At 58.6% G+C, this 21,359-nt stretch overlaps 1 protein-coding gene across 4 annotated transcripts in view; it reads right to left on the bottom strand.

Annotated features, from left to right (window-relative positions):
• Window positions 1–10,859, bottom strand: part of LOC103126747 (collagen alpha-3(VI) chain) — a 64,986-nt gene extending 54,127 nt beyond the window's left edge. For 2 of the 4 annotated variants that reach the window (XM_060184170.1, XM_060184171.1), the window contains exons 1-2: window positions 10,622–10,855; window positions 1,664–1,784 (exon numbers count right to left, since the gene is read on the bottom strand). In XM_060184170.1, coding sequence (XP_060040153.1) covers window positions 1,664–1,754 — 91 coding nt within the window. In that variant the 5' untranslated portion in view covers window positions 1,755–1,784; window positions 10,622–10,855. Of the gene's footprint in view, window positions 1–1,663; window positions 1,785–5,543; window positions 5,568–10,621 lie in introns of those variants that run through there. The other 2 variants (XM_060184169.1, XM_060184172.1) reach the window with 2 other exon arrangements.
• Window positions 10,860–21,359: the final 10,500 nt, after the last annotated feature.

Genomic DNA, 21,359 nt, shown 5'->3' on the forward strand with positions numbered 1-21,359 from the left:
CAGAGCGTGTTTTCTCAGTGTTAAAATCAGGGAGCCTCCCCTCGGCCGGTGGGGGTTAGGGTTCAGGAAATGCACACGGTGAAGCAGGTCTGCAGGGGTCTGTCTCTGTCTCTCCCTCTCTCTCTCCCTTCTTCTCTCAATTTCTCTCTGTCCTGTCAAATAAAAGAAATGGCCTCCAGGAGCAGTGGGTGCATAGTGCGGGCACCGAGCCCCAGAGACAGAAAAAAAGAAAGAAAGAGAAACAGAACTCCCTCAATGGCCTTGTTCTCGTGACAGCCGGCCTAATGCCAGCAGGGGCACACTCACCCACCCCAGAGCAGTGAGTGGCGCCGGCACCCCCGTGAAATCTCTGGGAGTGTCTGTGCGCCCAGCCGGCCCTGGGAGCCCCTCTCTGCGTCTCTCAGACGTCTGCACCCACCTTCTGGGCCCCGGACGCTGACCGCAGCTGCTGCCAGAGCAGGACCAGATCACCGGGGGACCCAGGCCCCCTGCAGACGCGTGACAGGGGTCTGTCTACATAGCGAGTCCGGTGCCAGGAAGCTGGCCGCTTGGCCCAGGACAAGACGGTCTGGACAGAGGGGAGAGGCCCCATGGCTGGGGGAGAGGTCAGGCTATGCCGAGCTGGACCCACCCACAGCGGAAGTCGCTGCCCACCCCAGCCAGACAGCAGATACCCCTGGACAGAACGCTTCCTGGGAGCTGGCCACCACCTCCCCAGCCTCCAGGAGGGTCCAGGAGCCAGGCTTTACAGTCTGGGGCAGCTTTGCACCATGCCACAGGCTTAACGTAGCGTCCCTGATGGCCGAGCGTCCCCTCTCCCTCGAGAGTCTGATCCCCTGGACTTACCTGGACAGCAGGGGACTGGCCTCCGCGTGGCCTGGCCCAGCCTAGGACCACAGCACCCCGCTACTGACCACCCCCAGGAACCCAGAATAGGAGAGGCATCACCAGGGTGGCTGGGGGGGGGGGGGGCGGCTGCCACTTGAGGGTGGCTCTTGGTGGTCCTGTGACATGAGACCACCCAGCCTGCCCGGACCACCAGCCATCAGCCGTACACCCATTGTCACTTTGGCCTCTGGAGCTGGAGACAGTGGAGACACCACCTGTGTTCTGAGAAGGGACCCCCAGAGACCGCCAGGGCTTTGGGTCATTAGAAGGAAGCTACCCAGGCGTCTTCCACCAGGGCCCACGGAGGCCCAGCCTGTCCTCCTCTTTAGCACTGAATCGTTTCCCATGATTTTCAGAGTCAGAAAAGCCTCCCGAGACTTGAGGCCTTATCTGTGTCTTTTAGGCATGAGCCCCAGTTTCCCCAGGAAGTGGGGTCTAGGGGCCAGGCTCTGGGGGCCGGGGAGAGGCCTCTGCAGCACTGACCATTCTTACCTTTTGCCAACCTGACGGCCCAGAAGCGTCCCCCTTCTAGCCAGGGGACCCGCCAGGCAGGGCTGGTGGAAGAGTCCCATGAGGGCCGGCCCTCCCAGGCAGAGGACAGAAGGGGTCACGGCCCCCCACCCGTCACAGCTCGGCCTCCCTTGGCCGCCTAGGTCTCCCCCCTCACTCTCGGGGGCTGATTTCCAGGGACCTGCAGACTCCGGTGGCCTTTGCATGACCACAGTGACGAGGTCGGTGGCCCTGCTGGGGCCTCGGGGAGCCCCACCCCACTCACCTGCTTGCTGCTGGGGGCTGGTGAGGGGGAGGGCCCAGAGCAGGAGGCAGAGGGCTGGCAGGGGCAGGGGCGGGGGCCGAGGAGGCCTCATCTTGACCTGTTCTGAGCACCAAGGGAGCGCCTGCGGGAGAGAGGAGAGAGGCCACCGTCAGCTCTGCTGTCAGCCCGGGTGACAGGCCTGTCAGCCACTCTCAGGAGAGGGCACTGGTGCAGGGGCTGAGCGCAGGACTCGCAGACAGGCCCTGAGTTCTGTCCCTGGGACCACAGGTCAGGCAGTGTCCTCCTCCCTCTCTTTCCCTCTCTCTGTCAATGCAAGAAAGAGAGAGGGTCAGGGAGAGAAAGCACCAGACTGACCCTGACACACGCCCTGCCAGGGATCAAACTTGGGACCCCAAGGCTCCCAGGGCCAAGCTGGAGAGCCCAGCACTTCACTGGCTGCCCCTCCGTGCCCAGCACACGGAGCCTGGGGAGACGAGGCCTTGAGCCGCCCTGAGGGGAGCTGGTCCCTGAAGACCAGGCCCCACTCCCACTGTCCTCTGCAGAGAGGGCTGAAAATTCTATGTGAAGAATTCTGTTTATCCAAAGTTGTGTGTGTGTGTGAGAGAGAGAGAGAGAGAGAGAGAGAGGGAGAGGGAGAGGGAGGGGAGGGGAGGGGAGGGGAGGGGAGGGGAGGGGAGGGGAGAGGAGAGGAGAGGAGAGGAGAGGAGAGGAGAGGAGAGGAGAGGAGAGGAGAGGAGAGGAGAGGAGAGGAGAGGAGAGGAGAGGAGAGGAGACAGAGAGAGAGACCCCAGAGCCCCACTCAGCTCTATGATGGTGCTGGGGATTGAACCTGGGGACGCGACACCTTGGGCAGGAAAATCTAGTGCACCAGTCTTCTGGTGACTGTGTGAGTGTGTGTGTGTGTGTGTGTGTGTGTGTGTGTGTGTGTGTGTGTGTGAATGAATGTGTGTGAGTGTGTGTGTGTGTATGTCTGTGTGGTCTCACGATATTTTTTTTTCATTAGTAATTTAATATTGATTTGCAAGAATGTAACATCACAGGGGTCTAACCCCACCCGCCCCACCCCCAGACTCTGTGTCCCGTCCCCTCCGCTGGAAACGGCCGTGCTTCTCCCAGCTCACAGACACGGGCTGGCTGTTATTCCTACAACTGCCTAGATTTATAGGCATCTCCCGTTCCCCTCTGCTCCTGCCTTCTCTCCTTCCTCAGTCACACCTCCACCTGCGACTCCTTCCGAGTGTCCTTCCTTTCCCTCTTCTCTCTCCGGGTCCTGATGGAGTCGGGGCTCAGAGCCCTCTGGGCATCTCCCTGACATTTCTCCCACCTGGGAGTCTCGACAAGGAAGGCAGGGCAGGGAAGGGGTGAGGAGAGCAGGGCAGGGGAGAGGAGGGCCGGGTGGAGCAGGGCAGGGGAGCACCCAGATTCTCTCCCTCTCTCCAGGCTGTGACATGGGGTTCTCACATGCTTTGGCTGAACTGGATTCCCAGAGGAGACACTTCTCCTGCCTGTCCCCACAGCCAATCCTGCCCAGCTCCTCCCTCCCCTCCCCTCCCGGCCCCTGCCCTGCCCTGCCCTGCCCTGCCCTGCCCTCCGCCCCTCTGCTGGGGCCCAGCTGTGCCAAGTCTGTATCTGAGATCCGGCTCCTTGTCTGTCCCTGCCTCCTGGAGTCCCCAGGTCAAGTTCCCGCAGCTGCTCTTGAAGAGCTCACTTCCTGTGATTATTAACAGAGGAGGCCAGCTACCCTCTCCTCAGAGTCCCCCGCGGGGGCCCTGCACACTCAGCACCCCTGTCCCTCCCACCCCCATGAGGACAAAAGCCACCTGGTAGTCCCCCCAGAGCCTATCTGCTGCCCCCCCCCTTACCAGCTAGAAAACAAACCTACTGTCTGGACTTAACCACCTAGAAAACAACCTACTGTCTGCACTTAACCAGCTAGAAAACAACCTACTGTCTGCACTTAACCAGCTAGAAAACAAACCTACTGTCTGCACTTAAACAGCTAGAAAACAAACCTACTGTCTGCACTTAAACAACTAGAAAACAAACTTACTGTCTGCACTTAAACAACTAGAAAACAAACCTACTGTCTGCACTTAAACAGCTAGAAAACAAACCTACTGTCTGCACTTATGCCAGGACACGGAGACCAGGCCCCAGGAGACCCCCCCCAGGACACGGAGACCAGGCCCCACAGACCCCCCCACCCAGGACACGGAGGCCAGGCCCCGGGAGCCGCAGGCTTGGCTCTGACCTGAGGACAGTCCCCACATTCTGGGGAGCCTAAGGCTCCCTGGGGTGATGACACACAGCAGACTTTCTCCAGCTGCCCTCACAGCGGGAGGGGAGAGTCTGGTGGGGCGGGGACAACTCGACTCAGGGACCCTGGTTCTGTCCCCAGAGGGTGACATATTTCAATCACAGCACGTCCCAGATTCTGCCTTTTCAGCCAGGACTCCCTGTCCGTTTTAAGAGAGACAGAAAGAAATTGGGAGGGAAGGGGAGATAAAGAGAGAGACCTGCCCACTGCCTGTGAGGCTTCCCCCTGCGGGTGGGGAGCAGGGGCTCGAACCCAGGTCATCGTGCGTGCTGATGATGTGTGTTCTCACCAGCCCTGGTAATTTATTTTTTAGTGGTTTTTCTTTATTTCTTTCTTCCTTTTTACTATAGACAGAAATTGAGAAGGGAGGAGAGAGAGAGAGAGAGAGAGAGAGAGAGAGAGAGAGAGAGAGACCTGCAGGCCTGCTCCAGCCCTGCAAGTGAGGAGCGGAGGCTCGAACCTGGGACTGTGTGCATGTCCACACCCCCGCCCAGCTGCCCACCTCATTGTAAGTGAGGTCTGAGGAGGTTTTTCTCAGGCCACTGGCCGTGCTCCTCTTGTGACCGGAGCCGTGCCATGGGGCTCTGCTCAGCACCGAGGCCTTTCTTTCTCTCTCCAGCTATTTTTTGTAACTCCGTGAAATCCATTTCCATGGAGTCGCCTCAAAAAAGGGTGGATTTTTTTTTTTGGCTTTCTTTTTTTCATTTTCCATGTCTGGAATTCTTTTTTAAGAAGACACACTCAGGCCCACAAGGAAAAGATTTTCAACAAAGGCTTAAATGCACCCAGAGCTCCCATTCTGAAGTATGCTTTCCTCCAAGAATTACTTAAAAAGGCAGCCAGATGGGGCTGCCGAGTCTGACTCCTGCCTGTCTGTGCGGGGGGCCTTGGGGAGCCCCCCAGCCGCCCCCTGAGCTCCCCCTCAAGTCTGGGGAAGGTCCTGTCCTCGTCAGCGTCCCCAGGGAAGAGAGACAAACTCAAGGACCCGGGTTCACGAGCAGTGAAGCAGGTCTGCAGATGTCTCTCTTCCTCTCTGTCTCCCCCACCTCTCAACTTATCTCTGTCCTATCAAATTAAATAAAGTTTAAAAAAATCTTTTAAAGCAATTAGATTCCTTGGGCCGCGTGCTGCCCTGGCCCCTCCCACGCCCTGCACACCTCCGAATCCTGAAGTGCCATCTTCCCAATGCTGAGGACCAGAGACGGTCTCTGACCTCTCCCTCTCAGCGTGTGAGCAGCTGCCCCTCTCCCGCCTCCTGGGCTCTGGTTTCACGCAAGCTTCCTCTAACGTGTGATTCCTCCCCTGTGGGGCTCACGGTGAGGCCCAGCACCGCCAGGTGCACTGTCTCTGGGCCCAGGTCCTCTGCTCTGTGGGTGGACCCAGTGAGCCGACAGCTGCGGGGAGCCCTGGGGGAGCCGGGCTGGGCAGCGGGAGCGTCCCGAGGCCGAGGCCGGGAGACCCCGTGAGCCACAACCCCAGGGGACGGGGAGGGGCTGGCCTGCCTTTCGCAGCCAGAGGCCAGGGCAGGGACCCGACGAGGGGCCGGCGCTTTCCTGCATTTACCTCAGAGAGACAGAGAACGGACACACCCAAGCAGGGCCCCGCCGCAGGGCTCTTGGGTGCTGTGCACAGTACTCCTGTGCTGCCAGGGTGGGACCCAGGGCCTTGGGTGCGGTGAGGTGAGCAGGAGCTCGCCCGCTGAGCTGCCCAGCTCTCACCAAATCAAAGATGCTTGAAAAACCCAAGTTAGGGCGGCCGGGCAGCGCTGCACCCGGTTGAGTGCGCAAGGACCCAGGTTCAAGTCCCCGCTCTCCACCTGCAGGGGGAACTTCACAAGTGGTGGAGTGGGCTGCAGGTCTCTCTCCATCTCCCCTCCTGCTCAACTTCTCTCTGCCCTGTCCAATAAAATAGAAAAAGAGGAAGGTACCGAGCAAACATAAATAAAATATAAGCTCAAATGTTCAGGGAGGTGGGGCAGCAGAGCACAAGTCTCACACCAAGAGGTCCTGAGTTCAGTCCCCACGTGTGGATGTGCCAGCAAGATGCCCTGGTTCTCAATCTCTCTCTTTAATAAATAAGCAATTCTCTCCTTTTTCATGTGAGCTGCAGACAGAGACAGCCCACCAGAGAGGACAGCTCCTGCCTTGCCATGTTCACAGCTCAGGCTCCAGACCAGACACCACATGGCAGGGCCTCGGCAGCACTGGGGGAGCTCAGGGGACATACAGTGTTCCCCCTCTTTCTATCTGCATAAAAAGTCCACCTGGGAGTGGTGAGACCGCTCACTCCTGAGGACACGATGCTGGAAAAAAAAAAAATAGTGAAGCTGAGACATCATCCAGCACGCACCCAGGGCTGACTTCCAAGCCTTAGCCTGGAAGGTTCCACGGATTCCTTCTCGGGCAGCCCTGCCCCCAGTGCTCCCCCGGGTGTGGGTCCCACGGGGCCCCTGCCGCCCACCCCCGGCCACCCCGGGGCTCCTGGGCCCTCGGCTAAGCTGGCTCCGGCTCTGGGTTCCAGCCCCAGCTGCTGAGTCAACTGATAAAGCTTCCAGAAGGCCAGAAGCGGTTTCCTGGAACGGCTTCCCTGAGGGCTGAGTCACCCCCAGCTGGTGCTGGGAGCTGAGCCCTAACACGACAGCGGGGCCTCCAGCCCTACCCGCAGGGGCTGAGCCTTGTGGACCCGGCACCCAGCACCCGCAGGGGCTGAGCCTCAGGGAACCCAGCACCCAGCACCCCGCAGGGGCTGAGCCTCAGGGAACCCAGCACCCAGCACCCAGCACCCCACAGGGGCTGAGCCTCGGGGAACCCGCACCCAGCACCCCCGGGGGCTCTCAGGAGCTGCGGCCCTGCACCGCCCCCTGCCCCTTCCTGCCCCAGCATCTGGGGGTGGGGGGTGACTCACAGCTGCCAGGGAGGAGGGAGAGCTTGGCAGGACGTGCTGTGCTTCTCTCACTCATCTCTCCCTGTTCTTTCCAGAACTTTCTGTTTAACATTTATATCTCTGTTACAGAAGCCAGAACGCCCACCTCCTGCTCCCCATAAAGAATGTTGGTCCAGGCTCCCAGAGGGGAGAAATGCCCAGAGGGCTCTGAGCCCCAACTCCATCAGGACCCGGAGAGAGAAGAGGAAAAAGGAAGGACACTCGGAAGGAGTCGCAGGTGGAGGTGTGACTGAGGAAGGAGAGAAGGCAGGAGCAGAGGAGAACGGGAGATGCCTATAAATCTAGGCAGTTGTAGGAATACTCGTCAGCCCGTGTCTGTGAGCTGGGAGAAGCACGGCCGTTTCCAGCGGAGGGGACAGGACACAGAGTCTGGGGGTGGGGCGGGGGGAGCTGCACCCCTGTGAGCTTGTGATTTTTTTCCCTTTTGTGTGTCAATGGACAGGACAGAGAGAAACCCAGAGGGTGTGTGGGGAGGTGGCGCAGTGGATCAAGCACCCTCAGGCCTGAGGTCCCGAGTTCAGTCCCCAGCAGCACAGGGACCAGAGTGGTGTCTGGTTCTTTCTCTCTCTCCTCCTGTCTTTCTCATCAATAAATAAGAGAGAGAGAGAGAGAGAGAGAGAGAGAGAGAGAAATTGAGGGGGCGCTTGCAGCCCTGCTTCACTTGTGAAGCTTTCCTCCTGAAGGTGCAGAGCTGGGGCTCGAACCCGGGTCCTCGCACGTGGTAGTGTGCACACTTAACCTTAAAGTGGGCTGACAAGAGGCTGCAGGAGAGCGGCGGGCACAGAGGACGGACCCAGACGTGAGTTTGGGGTGCTGACTGCTGGGCCCCAGCCTGGCGCTGGCTCTGAGGCCCAGTCAGTGGAGAGACTCCGCCCGGCCCTCGGGCTCCAGGGCACCTGGGAGCCTCACTCAGGGAGAGGCTGCTCCCCAGCCACACCCTGCACCCGGAGGGGCCCAAGCACCCTCTGGAGGACAGACACCCGGCCAGGGGCCGCAGGGCAGCGCGCTGAGCAGGGAGAGCCCCAGCTCCACAGGGCAGTCTGGGGGCACCAGGAGAAGCTCCCATGCTGTGGCCTCTCCCCCCACCCCAATGAGAAGGTTGGTCCTGGAGCAGGGAGATCATATAGGCTAGGGAGCCCAGACACACAGAGACACACAGACACAGAGAGAGACATGGAGAGAGACAGAGTCACAGACACAGACACACAGAGACATACAGACACATACAGAGAGACAGACACAGAGAGAGACATGGAGAGAGACAGTCACAGACACACACAGAGGCAGAGACACAGAGACATACACACACAGAGACACACAGACACAGAGAGACATGGAGAGACAGTCACAGACACACACAAAGGCAGAGACACAGAGACAGAGACACACAGACACAGAGAGAGACATGGAGAGAGACAGTCACAGACACACACAGAGAGACACAGACACACAGAGAAAGAGACACAGACAGACACAGAGACACATATAGAGAGAGACACACAGACATGCAGGCACACGCACACGACACAGAGACAGACATACAGGCAGAGAGACAGAGAGACACACACTGTGCAGCTGCGTCCGAGTGTCCACTCAGAACCTGGCCTCTGCCCAGCAGGCTGGGAGCCGGAGGGTGAGGCCGGCTTGGGGTCTCTGCCCTGATTGTGTGACGCCCCCTGGTGGCCAAGACTCGCAGTCGGCCAGGAGTGAAGACCCGGGTCCGAGCCCCAGGCCCCACGGGAGACTCTGCCTGGGCACCACGCGGGGAAGCAGGGCTGTGGACTCTGTCTCTCTGTCTCTCTGTCTCTCTGTCTCTCTCTAACTGATTCTGAGGAAGGCCTGGGCCACCCACAGCAAAATAAGCCAGAAAGGAATAAAATCCACAGGTAGCCCCCGCCCCAGGCCCCTTTCTGGGGAGAGCAGAGAGAGTCCCTGCCCAGGGTCTGAACCAGGGCTTCTCCCACCACCAGACGGTCCGGAGCTGGGACTCCGGAGAGTGGCCCTCAGCCCCTGTCGCTCTTGGGTCCCTGGTCACAGGCTGGGAGGGTGTCTGCTGCCCACTTGGCTCAGCTCAGGCCCTCCGGGTGAGGCCGGGAGTCGGGGGACACTGGCGGGCACCCCAGGGTCTGCGGTCGGAGATGCTAGGGCCTTCCTGAGAACCCCAGAGTAGCTCAACCCTACTCCGGAAATAACTGGGGGTTGCTGCTGAAGTAACACTTATATGACACTTATACCCTTAAAACTCCCGAGAGAGAGAACCCACTGGGCAGGGCCAGAGACCCAGCACCACATGGAAGTGAGCTCAGCAACAGGGGGGCTCCAGCGAGTTTTACCTCTCCCTCGCTCTGTGCCTCTCCCTGAATGAAAAGTCCTGGCACAGCAGCAGGAGAAAAAAGAAGAAAAAGCTTATGTGGTGCAAGCTCCCTGTTCTGTTTAAAATAAATAATTGGCAAAAAAAAAAAAAAAAAAAAAAAAAAAAAAAAGGATTTCAGCTCCTGAGCTCTGGGCATCCACCACGTGCCCCAGGCTCTGGCAGTGAAGGGGCCTGGGCCTCAGCATTCTAGAAGCTTCCCCGCCATCTCCCGCTGGCCACACCCTCACACCCCCCAGAGGAAAAGGGGTGACCGCACTCTGTCACGTCAGCCGGGTGGCAGCAGGGCCGCTCTCCCTGAGGAGTAACACATGCTCAGTCCCCACTGGGTTGGGGGCTAGCTGGAGCCCCATTCCCCAGCCATCTGCTGCCCCCACCACCCCGTGGTTCTGAGGCCCTGCAGCCATCGGCACTTCAGGGTCCCACCGCCACCTTCAGACCCGGCGGCCACACCCCAAGGCTTCGGCAGAGAATTCGCCCATCCCAGAGACAGTGCTGGGGTCTGGAGACGGGGTCCCCGCCCTGGGAAGGTGGGCTGGGAGGGCCTTTCTGAACCTGGTGGTCCCCTGCAGCCGTGGGGAGCACCATGAGTGTGGAGACAGCCCAAGGCCTCCACAAGGTGCAGGCCCCCCACCAGGGTCCAGACATCAGCCTCGGGGACCCAGCCCAGCCGTGGGTTCTGGTAGTGGTGTGGCCTGACTTCCTGGCCCATCCTCAGCGTGTCCCCCCACCCCACCCCCGCCTCAGCGCCCCCCTGTGTCCCCAGAGCTCCCAGGCCTGGCCGCCCACCTCAGTTCAGTCCTTCTGCTCACAGAACAAACTCTTGGGCCACCAAAGAAGCACTTTCTATTCTGGGCAAGAGACACCCCGCCCCACCTCATCCCCGTCCCTGGCCCCCCATCCCCGCAGGCCCCGGCCCCGGCTCAGCTCTCTGCCCGCCCTGGGCACCCCGGGCCCCGGCCCCGGCCCACCGCCCTCCCTCGACCCTACGTCCATCCACTGCCAGAGCGCAGGGCTGGCCAGCACAGCCTCGGGTTCCCAGAATGGTGAGGTCCACCAGGTCAGGAGCCCCCTAAGTGGCAGGGTCCTCCAGGTCCTGCCCACGCAGCCCAGCCCCAGGAGCAAGAGCCACCCGGGTCTTCCAGAATCTTCCACTGAGGTCCACACAGAGGGCCCCATGGGGCCTCGGCAGTCAAACCAGGAACACAGCCCTCTGCACCAAGCAGACCACCAGCACCCAGTTATACTCCGGGGACACCAGCGGGCTCAGGGGCACCAGCTGTGAGGGCCCAGCCTCCCCTCCTCCAGCCTCCAGGTGGTCACTCACCCCCGAGCAGACCCCCGGGGCCGGCACGTCCTGGGTTCGGGGCTCAGTGGGCAAGGCTCTGGGGCATGCCCTCCACCGTGTGCCTCTGTCTGCTGCCAGTGCCCTGCTCTGCGTCTGTTCACAGGGGACAGAGCTGAGAGGGGGGACACTCTGCCGGGGTCCTCGCAGGAGACCGAGCCCCAGGGAAGTGAGGCCGGGAGGAGGAGGAGGAGGGGGGTGGCCGCAGCATGCTGGACAGGCTCCAGGGTACAGTCAGGGCCCCTCGCTCCTCCCCTGCCCCCCTCCCCGCTGGGCCCGGCCCCAACTGTAAATGAGAAGCAGACCCACTCCCAGCCGGGTGATGTCAGCCTCCCCCACCCTGGCCACCCCCCACTGGCCCAGCCCCAGCCCAAGGAGCCTGGGCGGCTCTCTCCACCTTTGGGGCCGAGAAGGGCCAGGGGTTCTGGAATTTTCTCCCTGGTCTCCATGGTTTTCCCGCCTGTTTGACAACACCCGCTGGAGGGGAAACAGGAAATGCAGCTCCCCCAACCCACACCACACCCTCCCTCCTTCTGGAAGGTTCTCAATCCAGACTCCCTTTCAAATATGAAAAACGGCCGTTAGAATCCCAGCACTCCGCCCGCCAGGCTGCGCTGGCCAGAGGAAAGGGTGCTTTTTTTAGTCACATTCAGGGCTGCTGGCTGGGGGGAACAAGGACAGGGACCAGAGGGGTGGCCATGCCCGGGAGCCCATGTGTCCATCCACTGGGCAAGCGCCACCCGGTGTCCCCCCCCCTCCCTCCCTCCCGCTCTCTCTCCCCCCTCCCTCTGTTATCCTGAGCACCTGACAGCTTTCCAATACGTGCACTGTGTTCACCCAGCAGAGTGTCCGCCTCACCGTATGTGAGGACCCAGGTCCGTGTGGGGGTGGGGAAGCCCCAGAATGGTGGGGCAGAGCTGTGGAGTCTTCTCTCTCTCTGACTCTTTGTCTGGCTCTTTTTAATATGCTTTATTCATTTTTAATGAGATAGATAGATAGATAGATAGATAGATAGATAGATAGATAGATAGATATCAGAGCCCTGCTCAGCACTGGCTGTTGGTGGTGCTGGGGACTGAACCTAGGGACTCAGAGCCTCAGGCAGGAGAGTCTAAGCCTATTGTAGAACCGTCCTGCTGTCTCCCAGCCTTATTATTATTGTCACCACTACCGCTACCACTGCTGCTACAATTTGGCCCAGAGCCCTGCTCAGCTCTGGCTGCTGGTGGTGCTGGGGACTGAACCTGGGGCCTCAGAGCCTCAGGCAGAGGAATCTGTTTGCAGAAGCCCTGTGCCAAATAGGAAAGAAGTGGCATAACCCTAGTTCTTTATTTAATGAAAGAGAGAGAGACATACAGAGAGGAAGAAGATCAAGACAGAGAGAGCCCAGAGCCCTGCTCAGCTGTGGCTGACGGTGGGGCTGGGGATTGAACCTGGGGCCTCAGAGCCTCAGGCAGGAGAGTCTCTGTGCAGACCCCTGTGCTGTCTCCCCTCCTGTCTTCATCTGCGATCAGACAGGAAAAGGAAATTCGCCAGAGCTGTGGAGGTGTGCACAGGCCGCACGTCTCTGCCCCCTGCCCTCCACTCATCCAGGGAGCTCCGGCTCCTCTGTTTTCAGCTGCCTGGGCTTCCCCAAGATGGCTGCCCTCGACAGACTCCCTCCTGTTCCCCTCCTGACAGAGGCGGAGAGACAGAGAGCGAGAGACACAGAGAAGCTGAGCCGCCTCAGCACGCCCGGCGCTGGTGAAGTCTCCCTGCAGGTGTGCCTTGGGGTCCAGGGGCTCCGCACGCCAGGCCCCCGGCTCCCGCACCCCGAGGCTCAGGTCTGCGGATGAGTGAACCTCAGCCGGGAGCCCAGGGTGTCACCCCGCATGGCTCAGGCTCCGTCAAGTCAGCCGGCAAACACGCCGTGCTGGGAAAGAGACTGTCTGCTGGCTTAAACCTCTGCTCACCCTCCCCGGGCGCTCTCTGAGAGACAGAGGGACAGAGGGACAATGACGAGCCCCCTGTCTGGAGCCCCAGTACTCAGAGTCACACCCACAAGGCCTCTCTCTCTCTCTCTCTCTCTCTCACACACACACACACACACACACACATATAATTTCACATTAATATGTATATATATTAGTGTGAAAAGATACGGGGGGCGGGAACAGAGCCCTGCTGATCTCTGACTGATGGTAGTGCTGGGGATTGAACCTGGGACCCCAGAGCCTCAGGCAGGAGAGTATTCTGCAGACCCCTATGCTGTGCCCCCCCCCCCGCCGGCCCAGTTATTATTATCATTATCACTGTTATTATTTTCCACAGAGCCGTGCTCAGCTCTGGCTGGCGGGCGTGGTGAGGCAGAGTCTCCACAGCTGAGCTCTGGCCCTGGACCCTGGGGTTGGTGTCACCCAAGTGCCTGGTGACACTCCGTTGGGCACCTGCTGTGAGGACAAGGCCCCCCGCCCTCAGGAGCTGCCCCGCAGAAGGAACCGCTGACCCACCCGGGATCTCCACAAGGCCTCCTCCTCCCCCCAGGCTCTGGAAGCTTCTAGAAGCTCCAAGGAGAAGACCATGCTCTGGTCTGGCTTCCTCTCTCCGTCCCTGGTCACATGGCCCCTGGGTGTCCCCCGGGCAGGGCTGAGGGGGCTGACTCCTCTTCTTTCTGGCCTCTCTCCCGTCCTGGACCGATTGGAAGGGAACCAGCCTCGTGCCCCAGGCCCCCTAGAAGAGGGACAGGAAGCCCCGGGAATCTCTCACTGGTTTGGGGGGTCTTTCTTCCAGACCCTCCATGAGCTGGGGACCCCCACCATGGGCACCCGCCAGTCCTGGGTGCCAGCCCCCAAGGGGCTTTTCCCACCGTGGGGGGAAGTACTGGACAGAGGCCTCAGGCGGGGGGTTCCTGGGTGGCACAAATGCACCCCACTTCTGCTCCCACCCTGTCCTCTAGCCAAAGGGGAAGCGGGGTTTCAGGGCCTGGGCGCCACTGGCCACCTCGCAGACCACCCTTCCTGTTGGCTGGAAGTGGGGTCTGCATGTATCTCTGGTCAGTCACTCTGGGGCGCGGGTGGGGGCCTCTGGTCCCCCACAGCTGGGGTATGAGTGTCTGCACAGAGAAGGAATATTCCAGCACTCCTGGCACTAGGAAAATAGGTGTCACACAGCCCAGTCTGGAACGGCAGACCTCCTTCCCAGAATGTGGAGCTGGACCGTGGGCAGGGCTGGCAGGCCTGACCGGGTGGGGGTGGGGGAGTGGGGAGCCTCTGGGATTCCGGGGGGGCTTGGTTTGCTGTCGCTGGACTCTGCAGCCTTGGCTCACTGCCCTGAAACTCTGAGACACGTTTCTAGTGGCAAAGTTGCTATGGGCTGGGTTCCCCTAATTTTTTTATTATTATTACTGTTTTTCTTTTCAGATTGCTCACTTCTCTTAAACTTTGAAAGACAAGTTTCCGTTTGCAAAAGAGGAGTGGACTGGGTTCGTGTTAGTGCTTTTTTTCAGGGTTCTCTCTGGGGCTCAGTGCCACACTAGGAATCCACTGCTCCTGGTGGCCATTTTTTCCATTTTTATTGCATAGGACAGAGAGAGGAGGGGGAGATAGAGAGGGAGAGACAAAGAGACTCCTGCAGACCAGCTTCACTGCTTCCCCCTGCAGGTGGGGAGCCAGGGCTTGAACCTGGGTCCTTGACTGGGTGCTGGCGCTTAGTACTCTGTGCACTTAACCCAGTGCACCACTGTCGAGAAATTGTGAGGATGTGGTTGAGCTTGGCAGGGCTTGACCTGAGGGGTGCATCTATCCTGTTAGTCTCTCTACTGAGAGGTTGAGCAAGCAGGGGCAGGAGTAACCCCAAAGGTTTGCCTCGTCCTATCAGACTCCCTGCCTCACAAAGCACCCTGCATTCCTGATACTCTGGCCAATAGATAAAAGGAAAGGGGGAGATGTTGGGAATTGAGCCAGCTCCCCCTGCTTCACCCTGCATTGCTGACACTATGGCCTATTTACATCATCATTGTTCTGCCTGAAAGATCCCCACCCATTCCATTCCTTTGATCTGTCTTCTTTGAGACCCGCCCTGCCTGCAGGGTCACATTAATCCCACCAGTTAAAACCCTCGCAGCAGATGCCAAGGAAGCTTCTACCTTCCCAGCATGCTTCTGCCTCTCTCCACCCCCTTTCCTAGACATTTCTGTTTCCGGCTTGCCACTTCCGGTTCTATCCTATAAAAGCCTTGTCTCTCTGATCAACAAAGACATTGCATCACCACTCTGCCACGAGTTCAAGACTCTCCCTCCCCTGCACAGCTGAGTGAGCAGCAGCCTAGGCTGGCTCTGGTCGAGTTCTCTCCAACCCAGAGAGCACACGCCTGGGAAGAGGCACCCCCACGCTAGCCTGGCATCTGGCACCCGACGTGGGGCCTGAACCCACGACCCTGAGATTCAGAGTTTCATGCTCTATCAACTGAGTGAGCCGGGCATGGAGGGCAGGAAGCCAGACAGGTTTGGAGTAATCCTGTGGAAACACACATGCAAAACCCTTCCCATGGTCAACAGGGGTCAGGCCCTTTCCAAATTTCATCCAGGAAGGTCTTTCCATTGGACCTTAATAGCAGGGGGGGTGGGTGGTGTTTGCCAGTGAAGCTAATAGGAGGTTGGTTCAAGTTTTTGTAAACATTAAAGAGATTTAACGTAGTTAAGGCTTTTGCCAGCTGCATATTGGGGGCATATTCCCCTTATTTAATTGAGCCTTAAGGGTTTGATAGGCCCTCTCAACAATGCTTTGCCGCTGAGGGTTATAGGGAATGCCTGTAGTGTGAGTAATGTTCCAGAGACAGCAGAAGTCTTTCAATTGTTTGCTGACACACTCACACTCACTCACACTCACTCACACACACTCACTCACACTCACACACACACTCACACTCACACACACACTCACACACACTCACACACACATACCCTCACACACTCACACACACACTCACACACACACACACACTCACACACTCACACACACTCACACACACACACACTCTCACACACACACTCACACACACTCACACACACACTCACACACACACACACACTCTCACTCACACACTCACACACACTCACACACACACTCACACACACACACTCACACACTCACACTCACACACTCACACACACTCACACACTCTCACTCACACACACTCACACACACACTCACACACACTCACACACACTCACACACACATAAACTCACACACTCACACACACACACTCACACACACTCACACACACTCACACACTCTCACTCACACACACTCACACACACACTCACACTCACACACACTCACACACTCACACACAATCACACACACTCACACACACACATACACTCACACACTCACACACACACTCAATCACACACACACACTCACACACACACACACTCACTCACAATCACACACAATCACACACACACTCACACACACACAATCACACACACACTCACACTCACACACACTCACACACTCTCACTCACACACACACACTCACACATACGATCACACACACACACTCATACACAGTGTCTGAGGCTGGAGAGAGAGCCCAGAGGCAGAGTCTCTGCATTGCCCAGGTTCCAGCCCTAGTACCTCATGGGTTGTCCTACAGCAGTGATGGAAGCTCTGGTGCTGAGCGCTCGCTCTCTCTCTCTCTCTCTCTCTCTCTTTTTCTCTCTCTCTCTCTCTCCCTCCCTCTCTCCCTCTCTATGTTTCTATCTGAATGAGAAGCAGCTGTGTTGGGAAGATCACACATGCATGAGGCTCTTGGCCTGCAAAATGGAAGAGAGAGACGAGAGAGAAGAAAGGACAAGGGAAAGAAGCAAAGGACGAGAGAGAGAGAGAGGGAGGGAGGGAGGGAGGGAGAGAGAAGGAAATGATGTCTGTGCTCCTAGCCTCTGAAAACAATCAAAATGAAAAGAGGTCAAAACCAAGCAGTGATCGGAGGTGAGGATGGCATGAGCACTGGTGCTGGCTGAGAGGCCGTCGTGTCCCGTGCCAGATGCCACACTGCACAGCCCAGACATAATCTGCTCACTGTGCGTTGTTTACTGGGGGGAGAGAGAGATGGAGAGAGACAGGGAGATGGAGCTGGAGACCCAGCCCGCAGCCAGGCATGCACGTCCGTGCCCCATTCTCCCACGCCCTGGGCCAGCACACCTTGATTGCTGGGTCTCTCCAGGGAGAACACCACAGCTGGATCTGAGATTCAGGAGGCAGTTTTGGAAGATGGACTAGAGGAAATTCCTCAGGAAATGTGGGGGGGGAGGGAATCACACAGAAAGAAGATGAAATTGAAAACAATACCAGAAAATCCTCAGTCCATCTGGGAAGCAGAGCATCTGAAGAACAGAGGGACAGAAAGACAGAAGAGAAAACAGACAGAGAGGAAATTATCAGATGAGCACTCCGGAACAACCCCGCACGCCCAGGCTGGCGGGTGTGGTGAGGAGACAGAGCTGGGGGAAGACCCTCCCCTCCAACACCCACAGCTGCAGAGCTGAGCAGAAAGGGAGGCGGCAGAGCCCGTGGGGAGGGAGCCGCCAGGAGCGCTGAGGGGCCTCCCAACAGGAGAAGGCGCCCGTCCCCTGAGAGCAGGGCACCATCGCCCACGGGGCAGATGCAGGCACGGGGGAGCGGCCTGGACGAGGGTCCGCAGAAATCACTTCCTGCCACTTTCTCAGGATCCCACCGAGGAACGAGAGCCCCACCAACGTGAGGAAGGAAATCAGGGAAGGGGGTCGAGGAGAAAACGGGTGAAGGGCCCCACAGAAGAGACAAGAAAGGGGTGATTCCCAGGTCAGGGGATGGACCCACCGGCCAACGCCCACGTCCAGCAGAGAAGCAGTTACAGATGCCAGAACTCCCACCTGCTGCTCCCCATAGAGAATCTGGGTCCAGGCTCCCAGAGGGGAGAAATGTCAGGGAGATGCCCAGAGGGCTCTGAGCCCCGACTCCATCAGGATCTAAAGTTTCTGTCACCAGGAATCTTGTTTTTATACCATCAGTGAAAGGGAAGTGGATCTGGAAAACACCAGAGGAAGCCAGGCGCTGTTTCTCTTACCTGAGAGACAAGAGGGAAACAGGAAGAGCGCCCGGAAGCAGTGGCAGGTGTAGGTGTTAGGGTTCTGCAGAGACGCTCCTGCCTGAGGCGCTGAGGCCCCAGGCTCCATCCCCAGCACCACCAGCAGCCAGAGCTCAGCAGGGCTCTGGTCTTCCTGTGTCTTTCTCTGTAACTCTCTCCCTCTCTCTCTCTCTCAATACAATAAAATATCTTTTTTAAAAAAGGGGGGAAAGAATAGAATAAAAGACCATAGAAAAGCTGGCAAAAAATGTACAGATATCATAATAGTTATAGAAACAATGATCAGCCCATCTCTGTGCCTTGGGGGAACCACTGCAGTTTCCAGTGGAGGGGACGGGACACAGAACTCTGGGGGTGGGAACCAGGTAGAATTATAGTCCTGCTGCCTCATAATTTTGTGAATCAATATCAAATCACTAATAAAAAAGAAAATATCGGCTGGTGACGCAGCGGGTTGAGCGCAGGTGGCGCAAAGCACAAGGACCGGCGTAAGGATCCCAGTTCAAGCCCCCGGCTCCCCACCTGCAGGGGAGTCGCTTCACAGGTGGTGAAGCAGGTCTGCAGGTGTCTGTCTTTCTCTCCCCCTCTCTGTCAAGTCTCTCTCTCCCCCCACCTGAAATCATTCTCACAGAGTGGTAAAGCCCCCACAATAGTTACATATATATATATATATAAATTTTTAGAAATCTGTAGGAAGCAGTGAGGTCACACAGGTGCTGAGTTCTAGGAAGACCTTGGTGGAGACAGCGCCATTTTGATTTTAAAAGTAAACAGTCAAAAGATAAAAGGTGAACCTTCTTTTTTTTTCCAGAGCCCTGCTGAGCTCTGGCTGATGGTGGTGCTGGGGATGGAACCTGGGGCCTCAGAGCTTCAGGCAGGAGAGTCTGTGGTTTGTAACTACACAGTGTAAACTTATAATCTTGAAACAAACTATTAAGAACAAATACATTTTTTGTCTTTTATTTTATTTATTTATTTATTTTGCCTCCAGGGTTATTGCTGGGTTTCAGTGTCTGCACTATGAATCCACTGCTCCTGGAGGCCATTTTTTCCCCTTTTTGCTGCCTTTGTTTTATCATTGTTGTGGTTATTATTACTGTTGTCCTTGTTGTCATTGTTGTTGGATAGGACAGAGAGAAATGGAGAGAGGAGGGGAAGACAGAGAGGGGGAGAGAAAGACAGACACCTGCAGACCTGCTTCACCGCCTGTGAAGCGATCCCCCTGCAGGTGGGGAGCCGGGGGCTCGAACCAGCATCCTTGAGCTTTGCGTCATGTACGCTTAACCCACTGCGGCGCCGCCTGGCCCCCAATAAATTATTTTTGAAAGTAAGGAGCAGAAAGTGCTCAGGGGCTGCAGCGAGGCCGGGTGCAGAGCCACCCAGCAGTGCCCAAGTGAGTCAGGACCTCCCCCCACCTCCCTCCGTGAAGACCCCGGAGCACAGGGTGGTCTCCCCTGACCCTCAACATCACCTCACCCCTGCACCCAGAACCCACTCACAGAGGTGCTGGGCACCCTCCAGGGAGATGGAGAGAAAGGGGTGGGGGCAGAAGGGTGGTGAGGTGCCGGCTGGCAGGGGAGGCTGCGGGCAGCAGGGTGGGGCACACCCACCGGCAGATGACGGGCCGCCCAGAGTGAGCCACGGGCAGGCAACTCACCTCCTGCCGCCACCTCCAGAGGCCACAGACGGGAGGGGCCCTGGACGGGCCAGTGGGTGGGGGCCACTGGGGGTGGGGGCTGCCCCCAGGCCACCGGCGGCATGAATGGCACACTCAGAACAGCGGCACGGCCCTGACTCACTGGGCTCCGGGATCCGTCCCGCCCTGCCTCTCCCGCCAGCACCTCTGGGTCCTCAGCCAGGAAGCCACCCGGAGCTGCCCGCCAGGAGCTGCCCTGAAGGGCCGGGCTGTGCCCCCCACCCTGGGTGCTGGGAGCCAGGGAACAGAAGCACCTACACCCTAGTCACACCCGGCGACTCTGCCCCACCCGCCAGACCCCCCTTCAGAAAGAGACCGGGCACCCCCGAGGGAACGGCTGGCTTTCTCTCCCCAAGTGGCACAGGAAGGGGTGTCGGGAGGGGCCTACAGGGGTCTGCAGGGGATCCCCAAGGAGCCTGGACTCTCTCCAGCCACCCAGCCCCACAGGCACCCCCACTGAGGGTGCAGGAGAGGGAGCTGTGGCTGCAGGGCCCCCAGAAACTGCACCAGGCCCAGGGTCTTGCTCTGCCCCCAGCACCCTGAAACCCTGGCGGGGTTCCCAGCCCCATGGCACCATGTGTGAGCACAGTGACAGGCTGCCAGTGTCCCTCACAGGGCCTGCTACCTCCCCCAGCACCCAGGCCCCACAGGCTTGCACAGGGTCCCAGACCCCACACCCCAGGGGCCCACAACTGCCTCCTCTCCAGAACACCAACGAAGCACAGTGACAGCCAACTCCTCTGTCTCCTCTCAGCACCCAACAGAGGGGACCCCTCACAGCCAGGGCACCCCCTGACCAGAAAGTCCCTGCCGCACAAGACAAGGACTCTTGGCCAGCTTCTCTGGGAGCACCAGGTGGGGGCCTTGCCTGCCCTGCACCTGCCCTCGCCCCACCACGCACCCAGTCTGGGCTCTGCTCTCCATACCGCTGGGGAAGAAGCCCAAGTCCCAGAGGGCTGGGTGACAGGCTGGGCAGGAGACAAGCCAGGGGACAGGCTGAGGGGACAGGCTGAGGGGGACAGGCTGAGGGGGCAGGTCAGAGGACAGGCCATGGAAACAGGTCTAGAGGACAGGCTAGAGGGACAGGCCATAGGACAGGCCATGGGGACACACCAGGGGAACAGGACATGGGGACACACCAGGGGAACAGGACATGGGGACACACTGGGGGGACAGGACATGGGGACACACCAGGGGGACAGGCCAGGGGAACACAGCAGGGGGACACTCCAGGGGGACAGGCTGGCCATCTGATGGGGCGACCCCCCCCCCCCAGGATCCCCGTTGCCACCAGACTCTGATCCCACAGCACGGCGTCTCCATGATGTGAGGCCACATGTCACCTGCCACACTGGGCACGAACAGGGGCCACTGTGGCACAGGGAAGCCTGCTGTCCTGGTGTCTGTCCTTCTGTCTGTCTGTCTGTCTGTCTGTCTATTTGGAAAGTCAGTTTTGGGCAGTGAAATGGCAGCAGTTTGAGACCCAGAGATGGAGGAAGAGAAGGGGAAGAGACAGCAGAGAGGAAGAGAAAGAGATAAAAGAAGGGAGAGAGGAGAGAGAGAGAGAGAGAGAGAGAGAGAGGAGAGAAGGGAGAGAGGAGAGAGAGAGAAGGAGAGAAGAAAAAGGGAGAGAAGAGAGGAGAGAAAGGAGAGAGAGAGGGAGAGAGGGGAAGAAAGGAGGAGAGGAGGGGGAGAGGAGAGAGGGAGAGGGAGAGGGAGAGGGAGAGGGAGAGGAGGAGAGGAGGGGGAGAGGAGAGAGGGAGATGTGATAGAGGGAGAGAGAGGAGAGGGGGAGAGAGATGAGAGAGAGGGAGAGAGAGAGAGGGAGGAGGGAGAAATGTGAGAGAGGGAGAGAGAGAGGGAGGGGGAGAAAGGGAGAGAGAGGAGAGACTGACGCGGGACAGAAATGGACA

The sequence above is a fragment of the Erinaceus europaeus genome, unplaced genomic scaffold (assembly GCF_950295315.1).
Source record: "Erinaceus europaeus unplaced genomic scaffold, mEriEur2.1 scaffold_591, whole genome shotgun sequence".
NCBI lineage: Eukaryota > Metazoa > Chordata > Mammalia > Eulipotyphla > Erinaceidae > Erinaceus > Erinaceus europaeus.